A 23,402-nucleotide genomic window follows, 5' to 3' on the forward strand; every position below is an offset into this window, starting at 1 on the left:
CTTGCTACCAGGTATATCTATGGCGATGAAAACAGGTCCGAGAAGAAATTCTGCCGTGCATATGACACTTGCTAGCACGCAGGCAAAAAAGAATGAGCATACTTGCCATCTCCAGGAAGGCGCAGCCATGGCTCCTTGCAAGGGAGCTTTGCTGGCAGCAGATGTAGTAGCATCCATTGGTAGGATTGGCCAACCTTCCATCCGGCTGACAGAATTTTTTTGTGCTGTGCAAAACGCAAGACCTAAGGGAGCCCTGCGTCTTTGAAGGTCACTCTATAGTAGATACTGGGTTCTGTGCTCACCAGATTCTCAGGTCCCTTTTGTTTAAGAGCGGGAATGCCTGTTTGAAAGTTCTAGTTAGTACATCTATCCCGAACATCCCGTACGCTAATATTGTAGACCTTCTAGTACCAGTTCAATGAGGAGGATTGAAATGCTCTGAATAGCCACCTCTAGAGTGTGGACTCTGGATTAGGATCTTGCAGTGACTACTGAGCGCTCCGGGAGTGCAGATTATTGATTTCTTCTAAGGTTAAGCACCCTTGGGATACATATTAAAAGCAGTCCCGACACCCTTGTTTGTTGCCCTGTCCTTACTGGATTTTTTTTTAAGTGACAACCAGTATAACCGCCTCTCCTCCCAGTTCTTCCTGGACTCTGACTTGAGGACTCCAACTTGAAGGTCCCTCTTGATGACAAGCATGGGGACAGAGTTCTCTGTAAAGGCTTCCAGGCCCTGGCTTCGTGGCTACCTCCCCATCCCTAGCAGGTCCCACCACCCCAGGATTCTGGGTGTGATGGGCACAGGCCCCAGGCATCCTGGGTCCCAGCATACCTGTCCCTCCCAGTCTTTCTTGGAAGGACCATCTTGTGGGTAGAGCCCCAGGAGTGCACACCTTCACCAATACTGCCGCTTTGGCGGTCCAGAGCAGCCTGGAGAACTTTTTTTTTTTTAAGGATTTTAGCTTATATAAAAAAAGAAAAGATATGCCAAAAGAGGGTCACTTTAGGAATGTTTGCAGGTGACAAATAAGAACTTTTAACAAATGCAAACACCACTGTAACCTCATCAGGAGATAACATCTGAATTTTAATTTCGGGCTTCAATGACCATGAGGTCTTGGGCAATGGGCCCCGTGACAGGTCCAGCCTCTGGCCTGGACTTTGGAAACCAAAGGACTCTTAACTGTCCCCTGGCCCAGATGAAGCCCAAATCCCCAGATCCCGAGGTTCTTGGTCCCATCACAAGCAGAGGGGGAAAACACCTCTATTGAGAGACACAGTTAATTTATGCAGCAGGTTGTCCTGCCTCGCAGGGGTGGCCTTCTGTCACCATTGGAGAACTCCTGACTTCTCACTTCTTTTCCATTTGCCCCAGGGATGGATTGCAGGCTGCCCTAGCCACACTCTTTTTTCCTGATTTTTTGACCACCTTAGTGTCACCGGGCCCCCAGGATAGGTGGCTTATAATTTGAGAAATTGTGGGAGTTGGTGGGTGGCTGACTTTTTAGTTGAATCACAGGATGAAATGGAGTTGTGAAAATTCATTAATGAAAGGAAACCTGGTTCATACTGGAATCGGGAGGCTGTCACACCCCACCACTCCTCTGTGATTACAGACCCAATAAGAAGAGATGTACTTTGCAAGTCCATACTTTAGGTACTGCTTTATTACCCCAGCAGGAAGAAGGAAGGTTGTCCTTCTTCCCTAGCAACAGCCCAGCCAATGAGAGACTGTCATAGCTCAGCCAGTGAGAAGTCCCTATACTTCAAACTCCCAATTTACTCCAGTGGACTTTTTGTTTATAAAGTTCCCACCCCCTCCCCCCATGTGTCTCCCTTGGTCTGGGACTTGTCTATGGTTTGCAGCAGCCCGCTTGTCCTAGTTTGCAATTCTCTGCTGTTGCTGAATAAACCCACTTTTTGCTGGCAGAATAACTGGCAGTTTTGTTTTGTTTTGTTTTTTCAAAAAGGCACACGTGGTAACTGGTCAGGATTGGGGACGAGGGGTGTGTAGATGAGATACAGTCTGGGGGCTGCAGGCTCTAGTAAAGTCCCTAATCTGGGCAGAAGGCACTTGGGAATGCTTTATTATCCTTTAAAGGGTGTTGTTTTCAGGGTACCTGGCTGGCTCAGTTGGTAGACCATGTGACTCTTGATCTCAGGGTTGTGAGTTCAAGCCCCACACTGGGCATGGAACCTACTTAAAAAAATTTTTAAGTGGTGCTGTGTTTATTTTATTATTCTTTAAATGGTATATGATGCATTTCAGATCTTCTAAAAGTTAAACAATAAATTCTATCTCCTCAAATCCCTTTAGGTGCAAGAAGAGAGGTAAATAAATGAGGTGAATATGCAGATAGCTAAAACAGTGTTTTCTCTGAGTGCTTCTCTTTCTCTCACAGCATCTGGTCAATATTTCCAATGAAGACGTACATGTGCATATCTTACCCCCTCAAACCAAATACTTTCAGATCAAGTATGTGAAAAAGGTAAGCATGGCCTGGTTGTGTGTTCCCCGTGGTGCTCTCTGTTGGGTTGTGGCTTTCGGTGTGGTGGGTCTGCTGGGGACGGGTGTGTAGTGTGCTGCCACCTCAGCCCACTTGTCTTCTAGGAACACCGCCTTGTCCCCGGCTTGTCCCTCACAGTCACCATTACGTTTTCCCCAGATGAGTGGCGATACTATTATGACTGCATTCGGGTTCACTGTAAGGTAAGTTTTTTTTAAATTGGTTTTTTAGGGGTAAGGGACAGGACGATGTCAAAACTTATATCCCGAGGGAAGAACAAAGGGAAATGGAACATTAAGTGTGAAATTTGTCACCCAGCACGTGTGCTCCTTGGGCAGCCAGCGTGAGTGGCATGGAGGGTCCTTGTCCGTTGATGGGGGTCCCAGGTGTGAGAGCCATCAAGAACCAGGGCAGAGCCATGAGACATCATTTGCTGCAGGTTTCCTGCCTGCCCTGGCCCGGAAACCTTACTTATCATGAAGTGCTAAGAGTTGATAAAGACTTTTTCAAATAGCTTAAACAAACTCCTTTAAGTGCTAGGCTACCAAATTAGCAGGACCCCTGAATTGTGATTACAAACCCCAGGGACTGGATGGTGTCATGTGGGAATGTCCTCAGAGGCAGCCCTGGGGGTCTGCAGGGAGGTAGGAGCCTGGGTGGCCTGACCCCAGATGGCTGGGCCGTGTAAGTCTCTGTGAGCTTTTCTAGGTCACTGAATTCATCCTGTGGCCTCCAGCCACAGCCAGCTCCACATGCTGTCAATCCCTCTCTTCAAACGGTCCCCCCTATGCTTCCCTTTGCTCTCCTAGGTCCGGCTCTTGCAAGTCGAGAAGGCTTAAGGGGAACTAAATTTAATTTTTCAGAACTAGAATGGAAGAGTATGCTTTGGTAACCAATGAGTTTCAATCTTTAAAAAGAAAATTGAAAAGCTAAATTAAAAACAAAAGTAGAGTATGGCTTTCAGAAGGAATATCTGCACCAAGAAGATGAGTCTTGAGGGCAGGCATGGTACCCAGTGCCAGGACACATCTCCTGCTACTCAGTGGTAATGCTAATACCCAGCACGTATGCAGTGCTCTTGTCTCTTTCAGGCCATCATCTGCCTTAATTCTTAAAAATACCTTTATTTTATTTTTTTTAATTTTTAAATTTTTTAAGTTTTTGAAAAAGATTTTATCTATTTGAGAGAGAGAGAGCATGAGCAGGGGGGAGGGGTAGAGGGAGAGGGAGAAGCAGACTCCACTCTGAGCAGGGAGCCTGATGCAAGACTTGATCCTAGGACCCCGGGATCATGACCTGAGCTGAAGGCAGATGCTTAACTGGCTGAGCCACCCAAGCACCCCTTAAAAATACCTTTAAAACGAAGGCAGAAGTATTCGCATTTTGCAAAGGAAGAAACAAGGCTTGGAGAGGTCTTGTTTGAGGTCAAACATTAAGCAAGATGGCCAGCAGCCCTCTGTGCCCGATGTCAGTTCATGGTTAACTATTCAGTGCTATCTGGATCAGCTGACTCTGTGATGGTTTCTGTTTCTCTCAGGTTACTACAGATTGTGTTTGCTTATAATTTTCTCAGACAGAAGCAGGTAGATTTCTGTCTTTGTATCTACATGAAGGCATCATTATCTTTAGCTTTCCTGGATAATAGTGAATATCACTTCAAGGAAATGTACTTAAAATTTCCTGCACTTTGTTTATAGTTAGGAAAGCTCAATGTTTCTAATGCTATATGTAAGCATTCAGGTTTCTTAAGGAAATGTTTTTTAGTGATAGAAAACAACATAAGAAATAAAGTATCCAGAAATTCATTTTTGAAAATTATAGCCTCCAATATGGTAAACTTGACTTTTTTTTCCCGCCATTAATTTTAGGGAGACGACACTTTGCTTATTCCCATCCATGCCTATCCTGTCGTGAAAACATTGGACTTTCCCTCATTTATAAATCTATCCAACGTTTTCCTTGGTGAAAGGTGAGTTACCAAGATGAACTACCAAAATGTCGTATCGTGAAAAGTTGAGGGATATGCATATAGAAACTTAGATTTGTATTTTTCCTAATGGCAGGTTATGCTTGTAGCTGAGTTAGCCTGGACTTATAGTTGAAAAGGCAAAACAAGGGGCGCCTGGGTGGCTCAGTAGGTTAAACATCTGCCTTTGGCTCGGATCATGATCCCGGGGTCCTGGGTTGAGCCCTGCATCAGGCTCCCTGCTCAGCAGGGAGTCTGCTTCTCCTTCTCCCTCTGTTGCTCCCCCTGCTTGTGCTCTCTCTCTCTCTCAAATAAATAAATAAAATCTTTAAAAAAAAATTTTAAGGGGCGCCTGGGTGGCTCAGTTGGTTAAGCGACTGCCTTCGGCTCAGGTCATGGTCTCAGGGTCCTGGGATCGAGCCCCGCATCGGGCTCTCTGCTCAGTGGGAAGCCTGCTTCTCCCTCTCTCACTCCCCCTGCTTGTGTTCCCTTTCTCGCTGTCTCTCTCTCTCTCTGTCAATTAAATAAAAAATCTTAAAAAAAATTTTTTTTTTTAAAAAGACAACACAAAAACAAAAGCCCATGTCAAAATATCATGAGCAAGAAAGAGAATTTATTGGGCCATTTAACTGAGAGGTGCAAAGTGGATCTTCAGGCATGCCTGGGTCTAAGGGTTTAAATCAGCTTGCAAGAACCTGACTCTCTCCATTTCTTGGTTCTGCTTCTCTCTGTGCAGGCTTCGTTCACAAAAGGCTCCCCCATCATGGGGGTAAGAAAGCTGCCAGAAGCTTCAAATACTGTTGGCAACAGGGGTTGGAGGGGCTGGAGGGATTGGGGGTGTTCAAGCAAAAGTCCCAGAATTGAGTCTTATTGGACCAACTTGGATCCCATGCCCATCCATTAACCAATCTCCATTTTGGATGAGAAAGCAGAGAGAATAGAAAGTCACTACCCAAAAAAAAAAAAAAAAAGAAAGTCACTACCCAAGCCAAATCTCAGATTCCTCACCTCTGTCTTTAGTTCAAGATTCCAATTGTAATTTAAGATAGGTCTTGGTTTTTTTGTCAGTAAATATTTATTAAATACCTACCACCTGTCCCTAGAGATAGAAGAAGATGGATATTGAGCTGTTAGATAGAGATCTATAATGGCCATGCCAGTTGTTAATACTTCTGTACTGGTTGGGAAATACATACTGTCCTGGGCTCCCCTCCCTCCATCCCAGCTGCCCTGGCCCCTGACCTGCCCTCCCTGCCACCTCTCAATGATTCAGCAACTATTAATACCTAGCGATCGGGGTGTTGGGGGAGGCATCTGCAGGACCCAGCCGCAGCCTTATAGCCACTCAGTATTGCCCAAAAGTCCCAGTTGATTGGTACTTTGAATGTTACCCATGGCAAAAAGATAAATAGACAAAGATTCTCATTCTGAATGTCTTAGAGTCTGATGGGGATGGAACCATGGCCTCAGTTAATTACACCAACCGCTAAGTGCTCTATGTGCTGGAGACACACACCAGGTCCTGTTTGGGCCCAGAAGATGGAGCGGACTGGAGAGACGGGGGTGATCACTCCTCACTACTCTGGGGGTGACATCCGGTTATCCTAAGAGGACTCCATAGAGTGCTGGAATGTGAGGATGATATTTGAGGCAGGGAAATAGTATGAAGGCATAGTAATAGCGGAGAGCATGAGCATGGACTGTATCCTGTAGGTGATACAGCCACCGGAGGATTTTAATCCACCCCAGGAGCTGGCAAATACTAGGCGTCTCTTGATACAGGCCCAGATAGTGAGCAAAGACTAGGCTTCAGCATGCTTTGGGGGTGAAGGCAAGTTCAAGTGCGCACAGCAGCACTGAGCGGGGGGGGGGGGGTGGGTACGATTTACTAATGACCAGACAGCAGGGTTAGATGGAGAGAGGGCCGGCTGAACCCTTTGGGATGGGGGAGGGTGCCTATGGGCTTAGGTGTATGAGCTTTAGGGCCCTTCCTTTTTAGTTCTATCTATTCCAACTTTCTATCTAAAGTGAAACCCCCTATTCTGGAACAATTGCCTTAGTTCAGCTGATGTGTGACCCTCCCCCTCTGCCACACACATACCTTCCCATGATCTTCTGACTCTTCATCTCTCTTTACTTATTTTTTCTTTGACAACTTTTTAAGAACTATAAATAAATAATACATACAAAAGGATATCTAATCATTTGTAAGGTTTAAACAGTAATAATATAAAGAACACTGGCTTTAAGACATAAAACATTACCAGTAACTTTGTAGCTACTATTCGGATTTTATGATAATCTTTTCTTTGATTTATTTTAATAGTTTTGACACATACCTACGCACCTGTAAATGACAATTGTTTCCTCTTGCCAATGTGTGCTCTTTATATAAATGGGAACACACTGCATTTAAGTTCTTTTGTAACGTGCTTTTTTAATTCAACATTATGGTTTGTGGTTTCAATCATCACTACTGTGGTGTCCACTGAATGGATTGACCACAACTATTTTTTCTGCTTTAGTGCTAATGGACCTATGGGTTGTTAACCCTTTTTTTTTTTTTTTTGGCTGTGACCAACACTGCTATTGTATATTCCTGTTCATGGTCTGGGGCACGTATTCTGGAGTTTCTCCAGGGTAGACATCTAGAAGTGGAATTGTAGGTCTAGCACAAGTTCAGTGTTACTGTATAGTGCCAAATTGTTTTCCAGAATGGTTGTACCCATTCACACGCCCACCTTCAGTGCGTGAGAATTCCCATTTTCCTACATCACTGCCAACAATGGGTATTATCAGACTTTGACATTTTCACTAACATATATTTTTGGCCCCTTGCTCTCCCATCCCTCTATTTATTTTGCCTCCTCCCTCCCCCTCCTCAACCTTCCTGTTTTCATCCAGGCCTTGTCAGTAGTAAGTGGTCTGCAAAGGTGAGTCCCTCCTGGCAGAACCTGCTCACTATGCATTTTGAAGATGAACATAGCTATGTCCTTTAAATGGGTAAATATAGCAACTTTTACAAAAACTGAAGTGGCAGGAAACAACTAACTTCCTAGTTCATGATTCCTTCCTTTCTCCTTCCCCCCTCCCTTCCTTCTTCCTTTTCTTTTTTCCCTCCACAAATTTCAAATTACTTTTTGTTTGGATCATAAGCCAGGCTTAGGAGTTGAGAACAATGGTTTAATAAACAGGTGGAAACGATGTGGCTTATAATGCAGACATCAGTCTCGGTTCTTAATACACAAATCTACCAACTTCCCTAGAAACTTCTCCCAAACTATTTTGTATATAATTCCCTTTATTTATAATCAGAATGAAAATCTCAGCTAAATAGTTTATGAAACCGAGTTATTGTGTATAATGGCGTGAGATTTTTAAAAATCCTTCAAAAGATAAGCATGCTCCTCTTGTTGGCAGTGATGTAGGAAAATGGGAATTTTCACGCACTGAAGGTGGGCTGTATCTTTGGGGTAAATACCCAGTAGCCAGCATGGTGTTCTAAGGAAGTTTTAGATTGTTGGAAGACAACAAAGTGGTCCACCAAATCTTGTCTGTCGAAGGCTGTTTTTAGTCCCTAACTCATTGCTTCCTTCATTCATTTATTCATGCCCTCTGAATTTGCCCTCTGACCCCCAATTTGTGGCTTCTGATGTAATGAAACTGCTGGCCTGTTTGGTTTCATCGTGGTCGTGGCCCACACCATTTATTTATTTATTTTTAACCTTGGATTTGCTGTCAACATTTAAAAACCGCAAGATTTCACGTGAAAATTTAGAGTTTTACTTTTCTTAAAAAAAAAAAGGAAAGGCAGATCCAGCCTTATGGGGCCCATATTCCTGCATGGCCGCCGTCAGTTCAGTAGGGATGAAACACAAGATGCCTCTTTAGAGGGCAGTGCCTTTGCCAGTGCTCTGCAGTGCCCACCACTCCCTATCACCTCACATGCAGCCCTCTTCTCTCCTTTCTGTTACCTGACTGGCTCATGAGGACTTTCAGTAAAGACACTGAAAAGGAGACAAGGCAAATGAAGTGTTGTGTTTAACAGCATAGACCACTGAGGCTCTGGAGCTGTTCGGTCTGGATTCCAGTCCAGGCTCTGCTTCATGATGGCTGTGTGACCCTGAAAAAAGGACAGCCTCTCTGTGCCTCCTAGGATCCTCATCTGTAAAATGCAGTTCATAAGAGCCCCTACCTGGTAGGGGCGCCTGGGTGGCTCAGTCACTTAAGTGTCCAACTCTTGATTTTGCCTCAGGTCATGATCTCAGGGTCATGAGATCGAGCCCAATGGATTCTGCTTGAGATTCTCTTTCTCTTCCTCTCCCTCTGCCCTTCCTCCCCGCTCGTGCACTCTCTCTCAAATAAATAGATGTTTAAAAAAAAAAAAGAATGCCTACCTGATAGAATTGTTCTGAGGATTAAACAGGTTAAAGTAGAACTTACCAATAGTCAACAATATTTAAATATTTGAATGAAGCAATATTTGAATATTTTAATAATAGTAGTAAAAACAGTGCTTAGCATGTAACTACTGATTTAAATTAGCTATTGCCATCATCATCATCATCACCAAAGAGATTTTTACCTAAGTAATGTACAAGTGAGACCCAGACAGGTTGACTCACACTTTAGCCAAGGTAGACAACATACGGAGAAATTGCGATGAGAAGCTTGGAATGGGAAGGCCGGCGGCCAGGTTGAAGGTGGGCTTCCAACACTAAGTGATGGGGCTAACAGCTGAGGGGCATGTGTGAAGCTCCAGAAGAACCAGTCAGCGACTGTGCCCCAGCTGGGGAAAACGGCCCACCGGCAGGTCCGCAGCGGGCAGGGCAGGGAAAAGGAGCTCTTTTCTCTCGGCCATTATACTTAAAAAAAAAAAAAAAGTTTTACTGAGATATAATTCACATACCATAAAATTCACTAATTTAAAACATACAGGTCGATTGTTTTTAGTATAGGCAGCCATCACCACAATCAATTTTTGAACAGTTTCATTACTCCAAAAGGAAACCCATTACCCATTTCTCATTTCTCCTTCAAACTTCTAGTCTCAAGCAAACTCTAATTTACTTTCTGTCTCTATAAATTTGCCTATTCTGGACATTCATATAAATGGAAGCATATGTTAGGAGGTCTTTTGTGACTGACTTTTTTCACTTAGCATAATGTTTTCCAGGTATCAGTACTTCGTTCCTTTTTACCACCATTTAATATTCCTTTGTGTGCCTATACCACATTTTTTTTTTTAAAGATTTTATTTATTTATTTGACAGAGAGAGACACAGCGAGAGAGGGAACACAAGCAGGGGGAGCGGGAGAGGGAGAAGCAGGCTTCCCGCCGAGCAGGGAGCCCGATGCGGGGCTCGATCCCAGGACCTGGAATCATGACCTGAGCCGAAGGCAGACGCTTAATGACTGAGCCACCCAGGCGCCCCTATACCACGTTTTATTTATCCATCAGTTGATGGACATCAGGTTATTTCCACTTTTTGGCTACTTTGAATAATACCGCTATGAACATTTGTGTGTGTGTTTTTATTCGGATATATGTGTTCATTTGTGTTGGGTATATACCTAGGAGTGGAACTGCTAGGTTATATGGGAACTCTATGTGTAATGTTTTGAGGAACTGCCAGACTGCTTTCCAAAGTGACTGCACCATTTTTAATTTCTACCAGCAGTGTGTGAGTTCCAATGGCACTTATATTTGTAAATATCAGAGGAAAACAACCATTTCTATACCTAAAGAAAAATTAAAACAGACAAAGGTTATGGGAAAACACAAATCTAACAGAAGGTAGATTCAGAGAATGTGTTTTCTCTTTGCATGTAGAATCCATTCAGACAAAATTGCCAGAAGTTATAGAATCTACATTTAATACCACCAAGTCTGCTTTCTTACTTTGAGGTTGCTTCCAGGGAGAAGCAACTGTGGTCTGGGTAGTGCCTCTCAGAAGACTGGTTAGCCTTCGGTACCTTTCCCACAAGATCATGAAGTAGACTTGTATATCTTCATCAACCACATTTTTAATTGGCTGGATTTGATGGTTGTAAATTTTCCTTGCTGAAATAAAATTCCACGTGGACATTTGCCATCTACCTCTAAACAACCATGGTGGCTTAAGATCTGGTAAAATGTATTTTGACAGCTTCTGTAAATAACAAAAAGTTGCATTCCAGTTTCTGTCCAACATCTCTAAACCAAACACTGTGGGATGCAGAGGACTTTCAGCTCTCTTTCCCTTTTGTAGGTTGAAATTCTGCTTTATAACTAGTCTAACCACCATGGCTGATTAAATTTCATAATCACTTTATATCTTAGGGAGTACTATAGATAAAATACAACTTTCCACTGGGGCACTGGGGGGCTCAATCGGTTAAGTGTCTGCCTTTGGCTCAGGTCATGATCCTAGGGTCCTGGGATCAAGCCCCGCTTTGGGTTCCCTGCTTGACGGGGAGTCTACTTCTCCCTCTCCCTCTGTCCCTCTGCTTGTGCTCTCTCTTTCTCTCAAATAAATAATTAAAATCTTTAAAAAAAATACAATTTCCCCCTTCCTGTAGAAGCAAGTAAATAAGAACATGCTTCTATTAGGTGCTGAAATTTGGTATCTTTCCATTCCTGTGGTTCTAAAAAGATTTGTATAGATTCATCAAGCTCTGTAGTTTCTCTAGCAGTGTCTACCTGGTACCAAATAACTGGCCGAAATCTCTAACAAACCCAGTCAGTTGACCAGTTCTCTCCAATGGGCATCAACTGATCTTCCTTGCACCAAGCTGACCATTGACTAGTTGATTAGTGTTCTCTAGACAAGCTTACATGAAAGTCACCTGGATCCTCTCCTGGATTCCCTGTCACTTCCCCATTTTCCACTCTGGACCTGGTTGGTCCCATGGGCAAGTCAGTCATGCTGCTCCAAAGCAAGTGGAACTGTGAGTTCATCTCAGGGCTACAGATGCTGTGTAGACCACAGGGTCACATTAACAACACCAGCAGAACAGGTCCCTGGCTACCCCATCCCAAAGCCAGGATATTTTAGTCTCTGGAACTTTTACATCATAAGTTTGAGAATTTACCAAAGGATGCTTTTTTTTAGGCAGTGAACCTCATGGCTCATTTCAGAAAGGGCGGGAATAGCCAAGGTCAGAATAGGATGTCCAAATGAAACCTAGTTCTCTCAATGCCCAATGGTTGAAAGTATATGGGCCACAGGAGAATGTGCATCCTCAGAGTGGCACTGGGAGGGAAAGATCAACAGTGAGGGTGACCAGCATAGACAGCAACCAGGTCCTGTTTCGAATTGTGCCAGTAAAAGAGCCTCTGTGTGAGGGGCCCATGAACCAGCTATAACTGGGTTAGGATGAAGGGGGCAGAATGACTACAACATTGATCTTCGGAAGGATTTTTTTGAAGCCCTCCCTACTCAAAGAGAATAAATTCACATTGTTCAGCTCATCCAGGGAAACACACTCCTTACACCAGGGACTCGTTTTTTATGTCCCAAAGTCCAAGCTGATCTGAAGGAGCAGCAGCATTTTAGGGAACTATTCTGACAAGGGTGACTTGAGCTCATCGACACACTTGTGCTTTATTTCAGCCTCTACTCGAGTTTATCAAGCAGCAGTGAACTTGTATTTCAAAATTGATATTCAGAGAAAAAAAGTCACTGTCACTGAACAACAGCCTGAATTTTTACTATATGAAAAATTCTATCATATTTTATAATTAAAATTGCTTTGATTTAATATCCCTTTGCTGACCTAATATCTTGACCCAGTCTCTTTTTATGAATTTTAGCGGAAAAGAAAATCATCCCACTCCTAAACCTTAGGGATCTATATTAATGAGAGGGCATAAATGCTTCCCCCTTTCATTCAACAGAAGTGGGTGCCAACTTGAGACAGTCAACGAAGGGAACTTTCAGTGGAAGGCCTAAATTATTTATTTTTTATTTTTTTAAAGATTTTATTTATTTACTTATTTGACAGAGAGACACAGCAAGAGAGGGAACACAAGTAGGGTGAGTGGGAGAGGGAGAGGGAGAAGCAGGCTCCCCGCTGAGCAGGGAGCCTGATGCAGGGCTCGATCCCAGGACCCTGGGACCATGACCCGAGCCAAAGGCAGATGCCCAATGACTGAGCCACCCAGGTGCCCCTAAATAATTTTTTTTGTAAGTTTTTCTTATAGAATGTTGAGTTCGAGAGTTTTGACTACTGGAGAAAGTGATGGAAAGGCTAGAAAACTGAAAATGGGGAAAGCGTTATTGACCTTATTAAAGCCTGGCTTGAATATTGTAATACTCTACTTTTCTCCCTTAGATTTTGTACAAATTTGATTTGGAAAATTGCTCGCTTGGTTTGCATGGGGCTAAGGGACAGAGCAGCACCATTGTTTGGCCAGCACCTAGAGCAAATCAATGTGCGTATCAGGAGCAGTAATGAAAGGTGGGGTATTTCTGTCGCTTAGGGTCCTCTAGTATTTGTATACATTCTTGGAATGATTCCTTAAACTCCATAGCATATACATTCTGTGACGTATGTGAAACTACCAAGCTGGTATCATGAACTAAGCAGTAAGAACTTTTTTTAAAAAAATATTTTATTTATTTGAGAGAGATTGAGAGAGCACAAGCAGGGGCAGAGGGAGAGGGAGAAGCAGACTCCCTGCTGAGCAGGGAGCCCTACACAGTGATCCCAGGACCCTGGGATCACAACCCAAACCAAAAGCAGATGCCCAACTGACTGAGCCATCCAGGCACCCCAGCAGTAAGAACTTTAAAATGTTCCACATTTTAAATTCTACAAAAGAATATTCATTGGTCAGTCCCAATTCTGATATTTAAGAATACAACACAAAGAGTTTCTGGGTCCACCCAAAGCACATTCCTGGAAGAAGCAGAGACAAACACTGTGGCTAGCTTTCGGTGTTGGAGAGACACCCCTAAATGGAAAGTGTTTTCTGGGCACTCCTCCTCCTTGCTTGGTTTATGCAGCAGTCACATTTCACACCAAACCCTGTCCAAGCAGCCACATCTGGTCACCTGTGCTGCTCTTCTCCATGCTCAGCATCCAGGTCTGTGATATCTGCATGCGTGCACGCACACATGCATGCACGCACATGCACACGCACCCACGCACACGCACACACATAGTGGGCACATACATGTGCGCTTTTCACATGGTTTCTAGAGGGGTTCCTGGGTGGCTCAGTCAGTTAAGTGTCCAGCTAGGTGTCGGGCTCAGGTCCTGATCTCAGGGTCATGAGACTGAGCCCAGCGTTGGGCTCCGTGCTCAGCAGGGAGTCTGCTTGGATATTCTCTCTCTGCCCCTGCTCTCTCTCTCTCTCTCTCAAATAAGTAAATAAGTCTTTTTTTAAAAAAACAAAACATGGTTTCTAGAATGTGATTATTTAATGCATGTCAGAATACGTAGAACAGGGGCGCCTGGGTGGCTCAGGTGGTTGGGCGTCTGCCTTCGGCTCAGGTCACGATCCCAGGGTCCTGGGATCGAGCCCTGCATCGGGCTCCTGCTCAGCAGGGAGCCTGCTTCTCCCTCTGCCTGCCGCTCCCCCTGCTTGTGCTCTCTTGCTCTGTCAAATAAATAAATAAAAATCTTAAAAAAAAAAAACCTTTAAAAAAAAAAGAAGAATACATAGAACAAAGTAACTAGCAGCCAGTCAACCGAATTGTGACTCTTTTTTTTTAAATAGTTGCTTTCTCTTCAACATGCCCCAAATTTCTCCCGAAAATTCCTTATCTACTACCATGTCACGACCAAAATTATTTGAATGTAAATTGCTTTGCTTTAAAAATTCATGTCTTACTCCTCTCCCGAGTGAGCTTTTTGTTCTAATAGCTGCTGGTGGGTAAGCCGCAAGACCGGAAGCTGGCAGCTGGGTGCCCTGCCGGCCATGTCAGGCCGGACATGACGGGTCCCTTAGCTCCGAGGAGGTATGTTTTGAATGCAGTCAGCGTGTGGTTCCTTGTGCCCTCTATTCTAAAAGAAGAAAAAGTCAGCAGTAGTTTTTAGCGGATCTTCTAATCTTCTCTGAATAAATGCTATATTTTTCTCAATAAAAGAAGAAATCAGCCTGCAGGAGGCTTTTCATCTCCCTTCACATCACAATTCAGTTGCTTCCTTTCCCTTGAACGTGACTTTCTTCCTGATGCCAGATGTCCCTGTTCTCTGGTCTCGGCCACAGGCCCTGCTCTGACTCTAAGGAGCCACCCCGGGATTTCACTCCTTACCCCATCTTATCCCACATTATCTGCAACTCAAGTAAGTTGTAAGGTGCTGTTTTCTCTAATATGTATTATTTATGTGAATACTTCGTTTTTAAGTGAAGTTAATGTTTAATTTTTCAAAGCTATTTTATATTGTTTGAAACCACTTATATGAAGTACTTGGAGTAGTCAAATTCAGAGACAGTAAGTAGAAGGAGTGGGGGTTGCCAGGGGCTGGGGGAGAGTCAGGGAAGGGGGAGTTCGTGTTTACTGGGGACAGAGTCTCAGTTTTGCAAGATGAAAAGAGCTCTGGAGAAGGATGATGGTGATGGTTGCACACCAGTGTGATTGTGTTTGATGCCACTGAACTGTATACTGGAAAATAGTTAAAATGGTAGATTTTATGTTATGTATGTGTTACCATATTTTGTTAAGGTGTTTTTAAAAAATATATGAATAGGGCACGTATTATCTCTGCAGATGGCAGATAGCTTGTCATGGTCACCTCTAACTTTTTCTGAATTCAGTTCCATTCCAGCCCCTAGAGAAATGCCTTAGCTTCTTTTACCAAGAATGCAGAGGTGACCTCATTTAATTCTGGTTGTTCCCTAGGGTTCCATCTTTTCCTAAACTACAGAGGCATGAGTGATGGTGGGGAGTGGGGGGTTTTACCAACAGGGAGGACTTAAGTTGAGGAAAGAGTTGAACCAAAGGCAAGAAAAGAACTCAAAGGCCAGGACAGCAAGAGAAGGACTTCGACCCTCCCTGAATCTTTGACTTCTTGCTCTTTGCCTCCAATACTGGTCTAAGCTTAAGCTAAAATGAGGGTGGTGTTTAATTCTCTAGGTGTAAAAAAATAATTAAATGCCTGTTCCTTGAACATTTCTTTATGTAAATCTGTGTTTGTCTTTATTTGACTATGTCATTAAAGATCGTGGGTCCACTCTGCTTCTCGTTTGAGGCTCTAATCCCGGTGAGATTAATTGTGTCTTTGAAAATAAGATAAGCAGCACATGAAAGTTCATAAGAACATAAATTACCTTAGATAAAAGGGCATACTTTGAAATTTGAAGCATAATTACTCTTTATATCTTTTCAAATCGTTGCCTGTTTGGGGGGTTGGGGGTCTGGCTTATCAGGCAACTAATCATTTTGTCTGATTTCTTTCTGGTTTTGGGGTCACATTCTGAATACAACAATTTACATCTAAAGCGTGAAGGAAAATAACTAGCCAGCTTTCTCCAGATTTCTCCCTTTGTCTCTATGTGCATAGCAGTGCTTGAGAGGAGGTTGGTAATATTTGAGAAAAAGTCTTGGGATTTTCTAGGCTTTTCTTGCCTTCTAAAAAGCTCAACAAATAAGGCACAAAGGGGTCAGTTTCAAAGAGAATGTTAATAGAGAAGAGGACTACAGTGCAAACAATGAGATGTCATTAGCTATTCCTTGATACTAGAGACCAAAGAGAGGTAATAAAGTATAGCAGTGAACAGCTCAGGATCTTGGGTCCTACCTTTAATTTCCACTCATCTCTTATGAACTGCGTGCCCTTGAACTACCCTGTAGGTCAGCTCATTTATCCATAAAATGGACATAGTAATAGTACATATCAAGTTGTCAGGGGGGTTAACCAAAATACAAGCCTAGTGACTGGTACGTATGAAGGGCTAGCACCAAAAACAACAACAACAAAAAGACTGTAAAATTGCCAAATTAAGATATGCAACCAGAAATGCAGGATAAGGTGATCATTCACTAAAGAAGAAGCAAGAAAGAGAGAATGCCGCTTGGGTCCATTTTCTATTGCTTTGTAACAAACCACCCTAGAAGTAGTGGTTTCAAAGAACAGCAATCCCTCGTTTTGCTTGTGGGTGGACCACGTGGGCAAGGCTCAGTGGAGAAGGTCATCACTCCATGTGGAGTCAGTTGGGACTGCTCAGTGGGGGGCTGAAAGATCCACTTTCCAAGATGCTGCACTCTGATGCGGGCTGTTATCTGGGTCCTCAGCCGGGCCGAGGGCTGGGAGCCTTGGTCCTCTCCCCAGGCTGCCTGGGCTTTCTTACAACATGGTCAGTAGTTTGCAGAGTGAGTATCTCAAGAGCAGCACGAGGTGCCTGTTTCTTAGGCTTGGCCTCAGGAAAGCAGTACAGTATCCTTTCCATGGCATTCTGGTGATTAAGCCATCCTAGAGCCCAGATTTCAGGGAAGAAGACCTAGACTCCCGTTGTCAATTGAAGGAGTGTGGAAAGAGTTCACAGAGTTGTTGTAAAGCTGCTGCAACCTGTGATCCCAAAGCATGCCCAGATGCAATTTTGTCGTGAGTCTCCTGTACATTTGCAAGGGAAAGACTGTGACATGGATACGTCATTGCTGCCCACATCTTTCGATCTATCCATGAGCCTTCATCAATGAGCCGTTGACAGAGGAAAAGTCCCACAAAATTGACATGTGATGGTCAATGTTATAGTTTAAATTATCCCTACGTCTCTCTGTGGGGAGGCCTCTCTTTATCTCGAGGGTGTTTCCCTCAGATTTTATGCAGGCATTTATTGTGCCATAGGAGTCCAGCATCCTGTCACAAGTTAGTGTTTGTCCTGCTGTTGTCAGTTAACCTTCATTCTCCCAAAAGGAGTCAAAGCCTATGTTTGGCAAGGTGCCTTATTCCACTCTCTGCACACTGAGATTTTGGAATTAGGGAGGAAATTTGATTTTATGTTATCTACAAATTCACAAGATAATTCCTTCTCTCAAAAAAGCCTTGATTACTTCCTTCCTCGACAAATACAATGTTAAATTTTAGGGTAAATGATAAAAAATAACATCAGACTAAGGTAAAAATAAATGTTATACAATAAACTGGAAATCAATGGGATATTTGGCCCTCTACTAGCATTTATTCAGAGAAGGGAAAAGGAGGAAATTTGAATTTATATTGTTATTTTATAATATCTGATTTCCATAAGGCAAATTTGTACTCTCTTCTCCTTTTTTCTTTTTAAAATATTTATTTATTTATTTATTTGAGAGAGAGAGAGAGAGAGAGCATGAATGAGAGGCAGAGGGAGAAGCAGACTCCCTACTGAGCTGGGAGCCTGATATGGGGCTCAATCTCAGGACCCTGAGATCATGACCTGAGCCGAAGACAGAGGCTTAACCAACTGAGCCACCCAGACACCCCTGTACTCTCCTCTTCTAATAGGCACACAACTTTGTACATAATCATGATATAAGTGTAGTTTTTAAAAGGTTTGGGTTGGGAGGCACCTGGCTGGCTCATTCGGTGGAATGAGAACCCTTGATCTTAAGATGTGTGTTTGAGCCCCACTTTGGGTATAGAGATTACTTACAAAAAAAATCTTTAAAAAATGTGATATAAAGAGCACTGGGTGTTATATAAGGCTGATGAATCATTTACTGAACTCTACCTCTGAAACTAATAATACACTATATGTTAATTAATTGAATTTAAATTTTAAAAATAGTAAAAAAATAAATAAGTAAAAGGTTTGGGTGGGATTTTATTCAAAATAGGGAATAATTCTTCTAAAGTACTTGGTGTATTTTTATACATCATTTTAAAGTATATTTATGCATAGCCTTAGCATAAGTGATAAAATGTTTAAATAATAAAGTAACAGGGATAAGAGTTGTGATTAACTTCAAAAGTACCAGCTTCTATCTGCTTTGATATTTTAACTGGCTGCTTCCTATAAGTTAGAAGAACTCAGGGACCTGTTTGTGCCTCAGGAACCATAGGCATAAGATAGGTATATTCAGGGACGCCTGGGTGACTCAGTCGGTTAAGCGTCTGCCTTCGGCTCAGGTCAGGATCCTAGAGTCCTGGGATCAAGTCCCGCATCCGGCTCCCTCTCATCATGGAGACTGCTTCTCCGTCCCTCTGCCGCTCCCCCTGCTTGTTCACACTCTCTCTCTGGGAAATAAATAAATAATCTTAAAAAAAAAAAGATATGGGGCGCCTGGGTGGCTCAGTTGGTTGGGCGACTGCCTTGGGCTCAGGTCATGGTCCTAGAGTCCCTGGATCGAGTCCCGCATCGGGCTCCCTGCTCAGCGGGGAGTCTGCTTCTCCCTCTGACCCTCCCCCCTCTCATGTGCTCTCTCTCATTCTCTCTCTCTCAAATAAATAAATAAATAAAATCTTAAAAAAAAAGATATGTATATTTATGTTTCTTCAGTGTAGATCACTTTTAACGATATTTAGCGTGGGTGTTTAGTTTAGAATCTCTAAGTCCCCTTAGAATCTAATGGGATTCTGGTTTTTTCAAATATGTAAAATTTCTAAATAAACTAACCTTTATATTTGTCGAAATTCCTTGTGACCCAAATTCATCTAGACTGTGCTGGATTTGTGATTCTGGTGGTTACCCATGCTGATTCGGCATCCATAATATGAGCTGCAGTAGTGAAAGCAAATCTGCGTTACTTGCACTGCTATGTGTCCTTCTGAAACAGGTTACTTGGAATTCTGTGCCCTTTAGGCATTGTTTGTTTTTCCAGCCTGGTTAATGCATCAGGAACTTGGCTTCACATAATCATCGCTAAACAAATACCCTGACACCTTTTCTATGGGAATTATCAGAGCTCTGAAATTAGTTTAAAATTGGGCATATATAAAAAGCCCCAGCAGCCCTTTTTTGGTTTTAGTTCAGGAAAATGCAAACACGCAGCTCTTAGCAGAACATTCTTGGGCAGCCGGCTTTACCTTGCTGGGCAGCTCTGAGTCGATCACTGGGGTTACCAACCCAAGCACCATCCAGCTCATGTGATGGTGGGAGTCACTGGCCTGATCTTCAGAGACCGCGTTGTGACAGTTTAGACTTCACATTGACCATCACCCAAAGCTGCTCACTTCTTGAGGGGCATATGTGACTTGTACTGTTAGTTTTATCTCCCCAGTGCTGTGGTATAGCTGATGTTCAGGGGGGCCTGAGTGTCTGTTAGGCTAAATTGCCTTGAAAAGGTAATGGCCTTTATGTGCCCTGTGTTTCAGAATTAGGAAGCATCTCAGAAAGTTAAAATGGACTGGGTACTTCCAGAGAGCCTGAGTGAGGACAGAATTGATGAGCTTGGTAAAAAACCTATGAAGGGCTGGTCTCACTGTTAGCTGAAGAGATGACTCTGTATAATGATGCTTATCTTAAATTTGTATCACTGGATATAATTGACAAAATTAATATCTAGAATTTACAAATTAATAAGAGAACAGAACAACTTCATAGAAAAACAGGCAATTCCTAGAAGATGGAACCCAAATGGATACATATGAATAGAAGAAGCTCAACCTCAAAGAAATGAATATGAAAATAAAATGAGATACCATTTCACCCTCATCAGGTCAGAAGAAGTTAAAATGTCTGAAAACCCTGTGTTGGTAAGCAACAGAAGCTCTCATAGGCTGCTAATGGAGATATGCATTGGTAAAAGGGCTTTGGAGAGCATTTTGGCCATATCTAGTAAAGTTGACAATTTTACTTTACTACTACCCAGCAATTCCATTTCTCGGGTATACCTAGAGTAGCTCTGGTATAAGGAGTCACACACAAGAATTGTCATTGCCACGTTGCAATAGTGAAAAAGTGCCGACAACCTAGATGCCCTTCAGCAAGAGAGTAGGTAAGTGGCAAGAGGCAGTCATGGAATGGAATACTCATCACTAGTGAAATGAGTGAACAGTACTTCATATATCATGGATAAAAAATCGCATATCATGAATAAATCTCAGAAAGACAGCCCTGAGCAACATTAGCAAGTTTTAGAATGATATTGTTGAAAACAAATAAGTCAATATTATAGATTTTGTGAGTCCCTGCATTTGTAATGGTATTATAAAAATGCATGGGAATAATACCATTATAAAAATGCATGGTATTATAAAAATGCATGGGAATGATGGACAGTGGAGACAGGGTAGGAGTCAGCCCTGGGGAGGGACAAAATGGAGGAAGGGGAGAGGTGTACAGGGAGTTTCAAGTGTTCTGCAATGTCTTATTTTTAAACATTTTTAACATTTTTATTTTATTTATTTATTTTAAACATTTTAAACATTTTTAAACATTTAGACATTTTTGGTTTACCCAAAGCAGAAGATTTGAGAGCTTGGTAGTGGATAAAGCGATCTCTATTATAGTATTCTCTACATCTTTCTTTACATTTAGAATATTCCAGAAAGCCAAATAAAAATGCTCTTGGCATAATTTTTAAAGCCACATTTGAACTGTGCTGTATCCCCAGAACTACTATGGAAAAAGAGTTATTTTACTTTGCTCCAACAAATATTTGTTGAATGTCCCCCTGTGCGGGACTCTGGAATTTTGTTGAGGTTATGCTGGAGAAGCAAGTAGACTCAGCTCTGCTTTCATAGGACTTAGAGTCTCCCAGGTAGACAGGCACTGGGCAGGTAAGGAAGCAGGTCCTGAGGGAAGAGTCCCCAGGCAGACGAGGTCGGGACGGGCACCACCCAGAAGGCAGCATGCTAGCCGCCTGGCAGCTCTGCTCAACCCGATTACAGTCACATTCTCCCACACAGCCTGGGAAGTGGGAGGGAGAAGGGCAGTTGGCAGAAAGGCTCCCACCGAAAGGTTAAGAGGTAGAGAGCAACTGCTGGGCAGGAGGGCAAGATGGGCTGTGAGGGCATAGGAGTTAGATGTAGGCAGAAGGAAATGCAGGGATGGAGGGCAGGGCTGAGTCTCATAGGGGAGGAGCTCAATGTCCAGTTGCCGGAAGGGACCCAGATAACTGCCCCAGCTCTGCGTCTGTGGGGATGCCAAGTGGCAGCCAGAGAACTCAGCTTCTCCATGCCTCATTCAGCCCGCAAACTCTGGCCCACCTGGGCTTGGCCTGATAGAAGGAGAGGACCTGAGGAGAAGCTCAGGGCTCTCTGAGCCACAGCCATACCAACTCCCGAGTACCGTAAGGGACAACCTCAAGCACACTCAGAAGTCGGACTAGTCTTGGCGAGGGAGCGGATGCTCTCCGGATCCTCTACTGCTTGTTGGCCTTCGTACCAACCAAGGAGTCTCCGGCACACTTCAGTCAGACGCAACCGGCAGTGTGGTTTCTTCAACACCGTCTAGGTCAAAGCTGCGGAAAGGCCAGGGGCTTCCCAGGCTTCTCTGTGTAAAGCCTGCTCATGCAGTGTTCCCTCGGTTCCCTGGGGCCCATTGTGTGGCAGAGAAGCCCTTTCCCTGTGACGGCGAGTGTCCACGGAATAAACCTGACAGGGCTCGAGAAGCAGCGTGGACAGAGGTATTTGGAGTGCGGAAACTGGGCCCAGTTGACCTGCCTTGAATCCCACTTCTGCCACTAACTAGCCGTGTCAGCTTGGGCAGGACACTTAGCTCTCTGGTGCTTTGTTTGCCTTGTCTGTAAGTGGGGATGATCACAGCACCACCACATGGGACTAGAAGAGTTAATATCTGGGACATGGGTGTGACAGGTGGCACCCAGGAGTTACTCTAGCTGCGTTGACTATCGTCACTGTTGTGGTGGTTTATTATGTGACTTGAGTCTCTATTCCTTGATATCAAAAGAACTAATTATCAAGAAAAATTTTTTTCCTTTTTTCTTTTTTTTTTTTTGCAGCAAAAAATACGTTATCCCTTTGCAGTGCAGCTGCCCTGTAGATTTCGAGTTTCATATCACTTTGATTCAGTCTCATGAAGCCTTTACTGTTGACCCAATATCAGGTAAGGAGAGTCAAGATTTCAAGTTTCCAATTTCCTTGGAGTTCTCAGATCAAAGAGGATTCAGAGAGTAGGTCTCAAGTTATAAAAGAGAATAAACTACATTTGAATATGGTATTTTCACATGTGTAACAGTAACAAATTTGATGTGTCTGGCATAGTGCAAATTGGGATTGGACACTTGAAAATGAGGACACTTTGAGATCATTTGTATCATGCAGATAATTTGTAACAGTGTCCAGGTAAATTTCTTCCAAGATCAAGACATGAAATCGGAAGTTAATCCATTCCTCTTCTAATTTTGGCTCTTGGTGTATCCTTTTCACTCAATTTCAAATAAAATGGGAATAGTATCTCTTACCAAGCTTTTGGGATGTTATTGAAGGCTGTCATGAATTTACTACACACGTGGTATGGACAGTCTGTCCTTGCCTGCCCCAAAGGGCATAGATCCTAATGCTGCTCAGAACTTTTGAAAGTGAGATCTCCATCTGAAGCGATTGCTGCTTCCCAGTTTCTGTCTCTTGTTGTTTGGGTTTGGGCTTTAAATATCCGTCCACAGTGTTCTGCTGTGAACACTAATATAGTTTTGTTTTTGAATGTCTGGGTAGGTATCCATTAATCTCCTGATTTCGAGTGCATATATGAGTGCTCAAAGCAGAAATTTTGAATGACTTCTAAATTATGAGATGTATATGGATTATTTCCTAGAGAACCAGGAGCCATTCTGAGATTTTTGAAATACAATGTAGCTTACTATTTATATTGCAAAAAACAGTACTTGATTCTCTTTCCAGAGAGAAGCTTTATTACTTTTAGGCTTTAAAGAGAAGAGAGAGTAAGTGGTTACCAAAATTATACTAAACAAGATTATATTTCTACTTTTAATTATAGTCGATGTTCTCACTGTAGGCCTTTTGGTAGAATAATAATAGTAGCACTTACATAGTGACTCTTTTGTGCCAGACACTATTCCAGGTGATAGATACAGATATATTTAATATATGTA

General features: G+C 43.0%; 1 protein-coding gene across 1 annotated transcript in view; it reads left to right on the forward strand.

The window, feature by feature from the left end:
• The window catches only part of CFAP221 (cilia and flagella associated protein 221), an 81,517-nt gene that overhangs the window by 2,546 nt on the left and 55,569 nt on the right, over nt 1-23,402 (forward strand). The window contains exons 3-7 of the mRNA XM_081815489.1: nt 1,144-1,229; nt 2,406-2,492; nt 2,615-2,713; nt 4,379-4,479; nt 22,293-22,396. Of these exons, the coding sequence (XP_081671615.1) occupies nt 1,144-1,229; nt 2,406-2,492; nt 2,615-2,713; nt 4,379-4,479; nt 22,293-22,396 (477 nt within the window). The remainder of the gene's footprint in view (nt 1-1,143; nt 1,230-2,405; nt 2,493-2,614; nt 2,714-4,378; nt 4,480-22,292; nt 22,397-23,402) is intronic.

Source organism: Leptonychotes weddellii, chromosome 3, assembly GCF_054177405.1.
Source record: "Leptonychotes weddellii isolate Sample4059 chromosome 3, ASM5417740v2, whole genome shotgun sequence".
Lineage (NCBI taxonomy): Eukaryota > Metazoa > Chordata > Mammalia > Carnivora > Phocidae > Leptonychotes > Leptonychotes weddellii.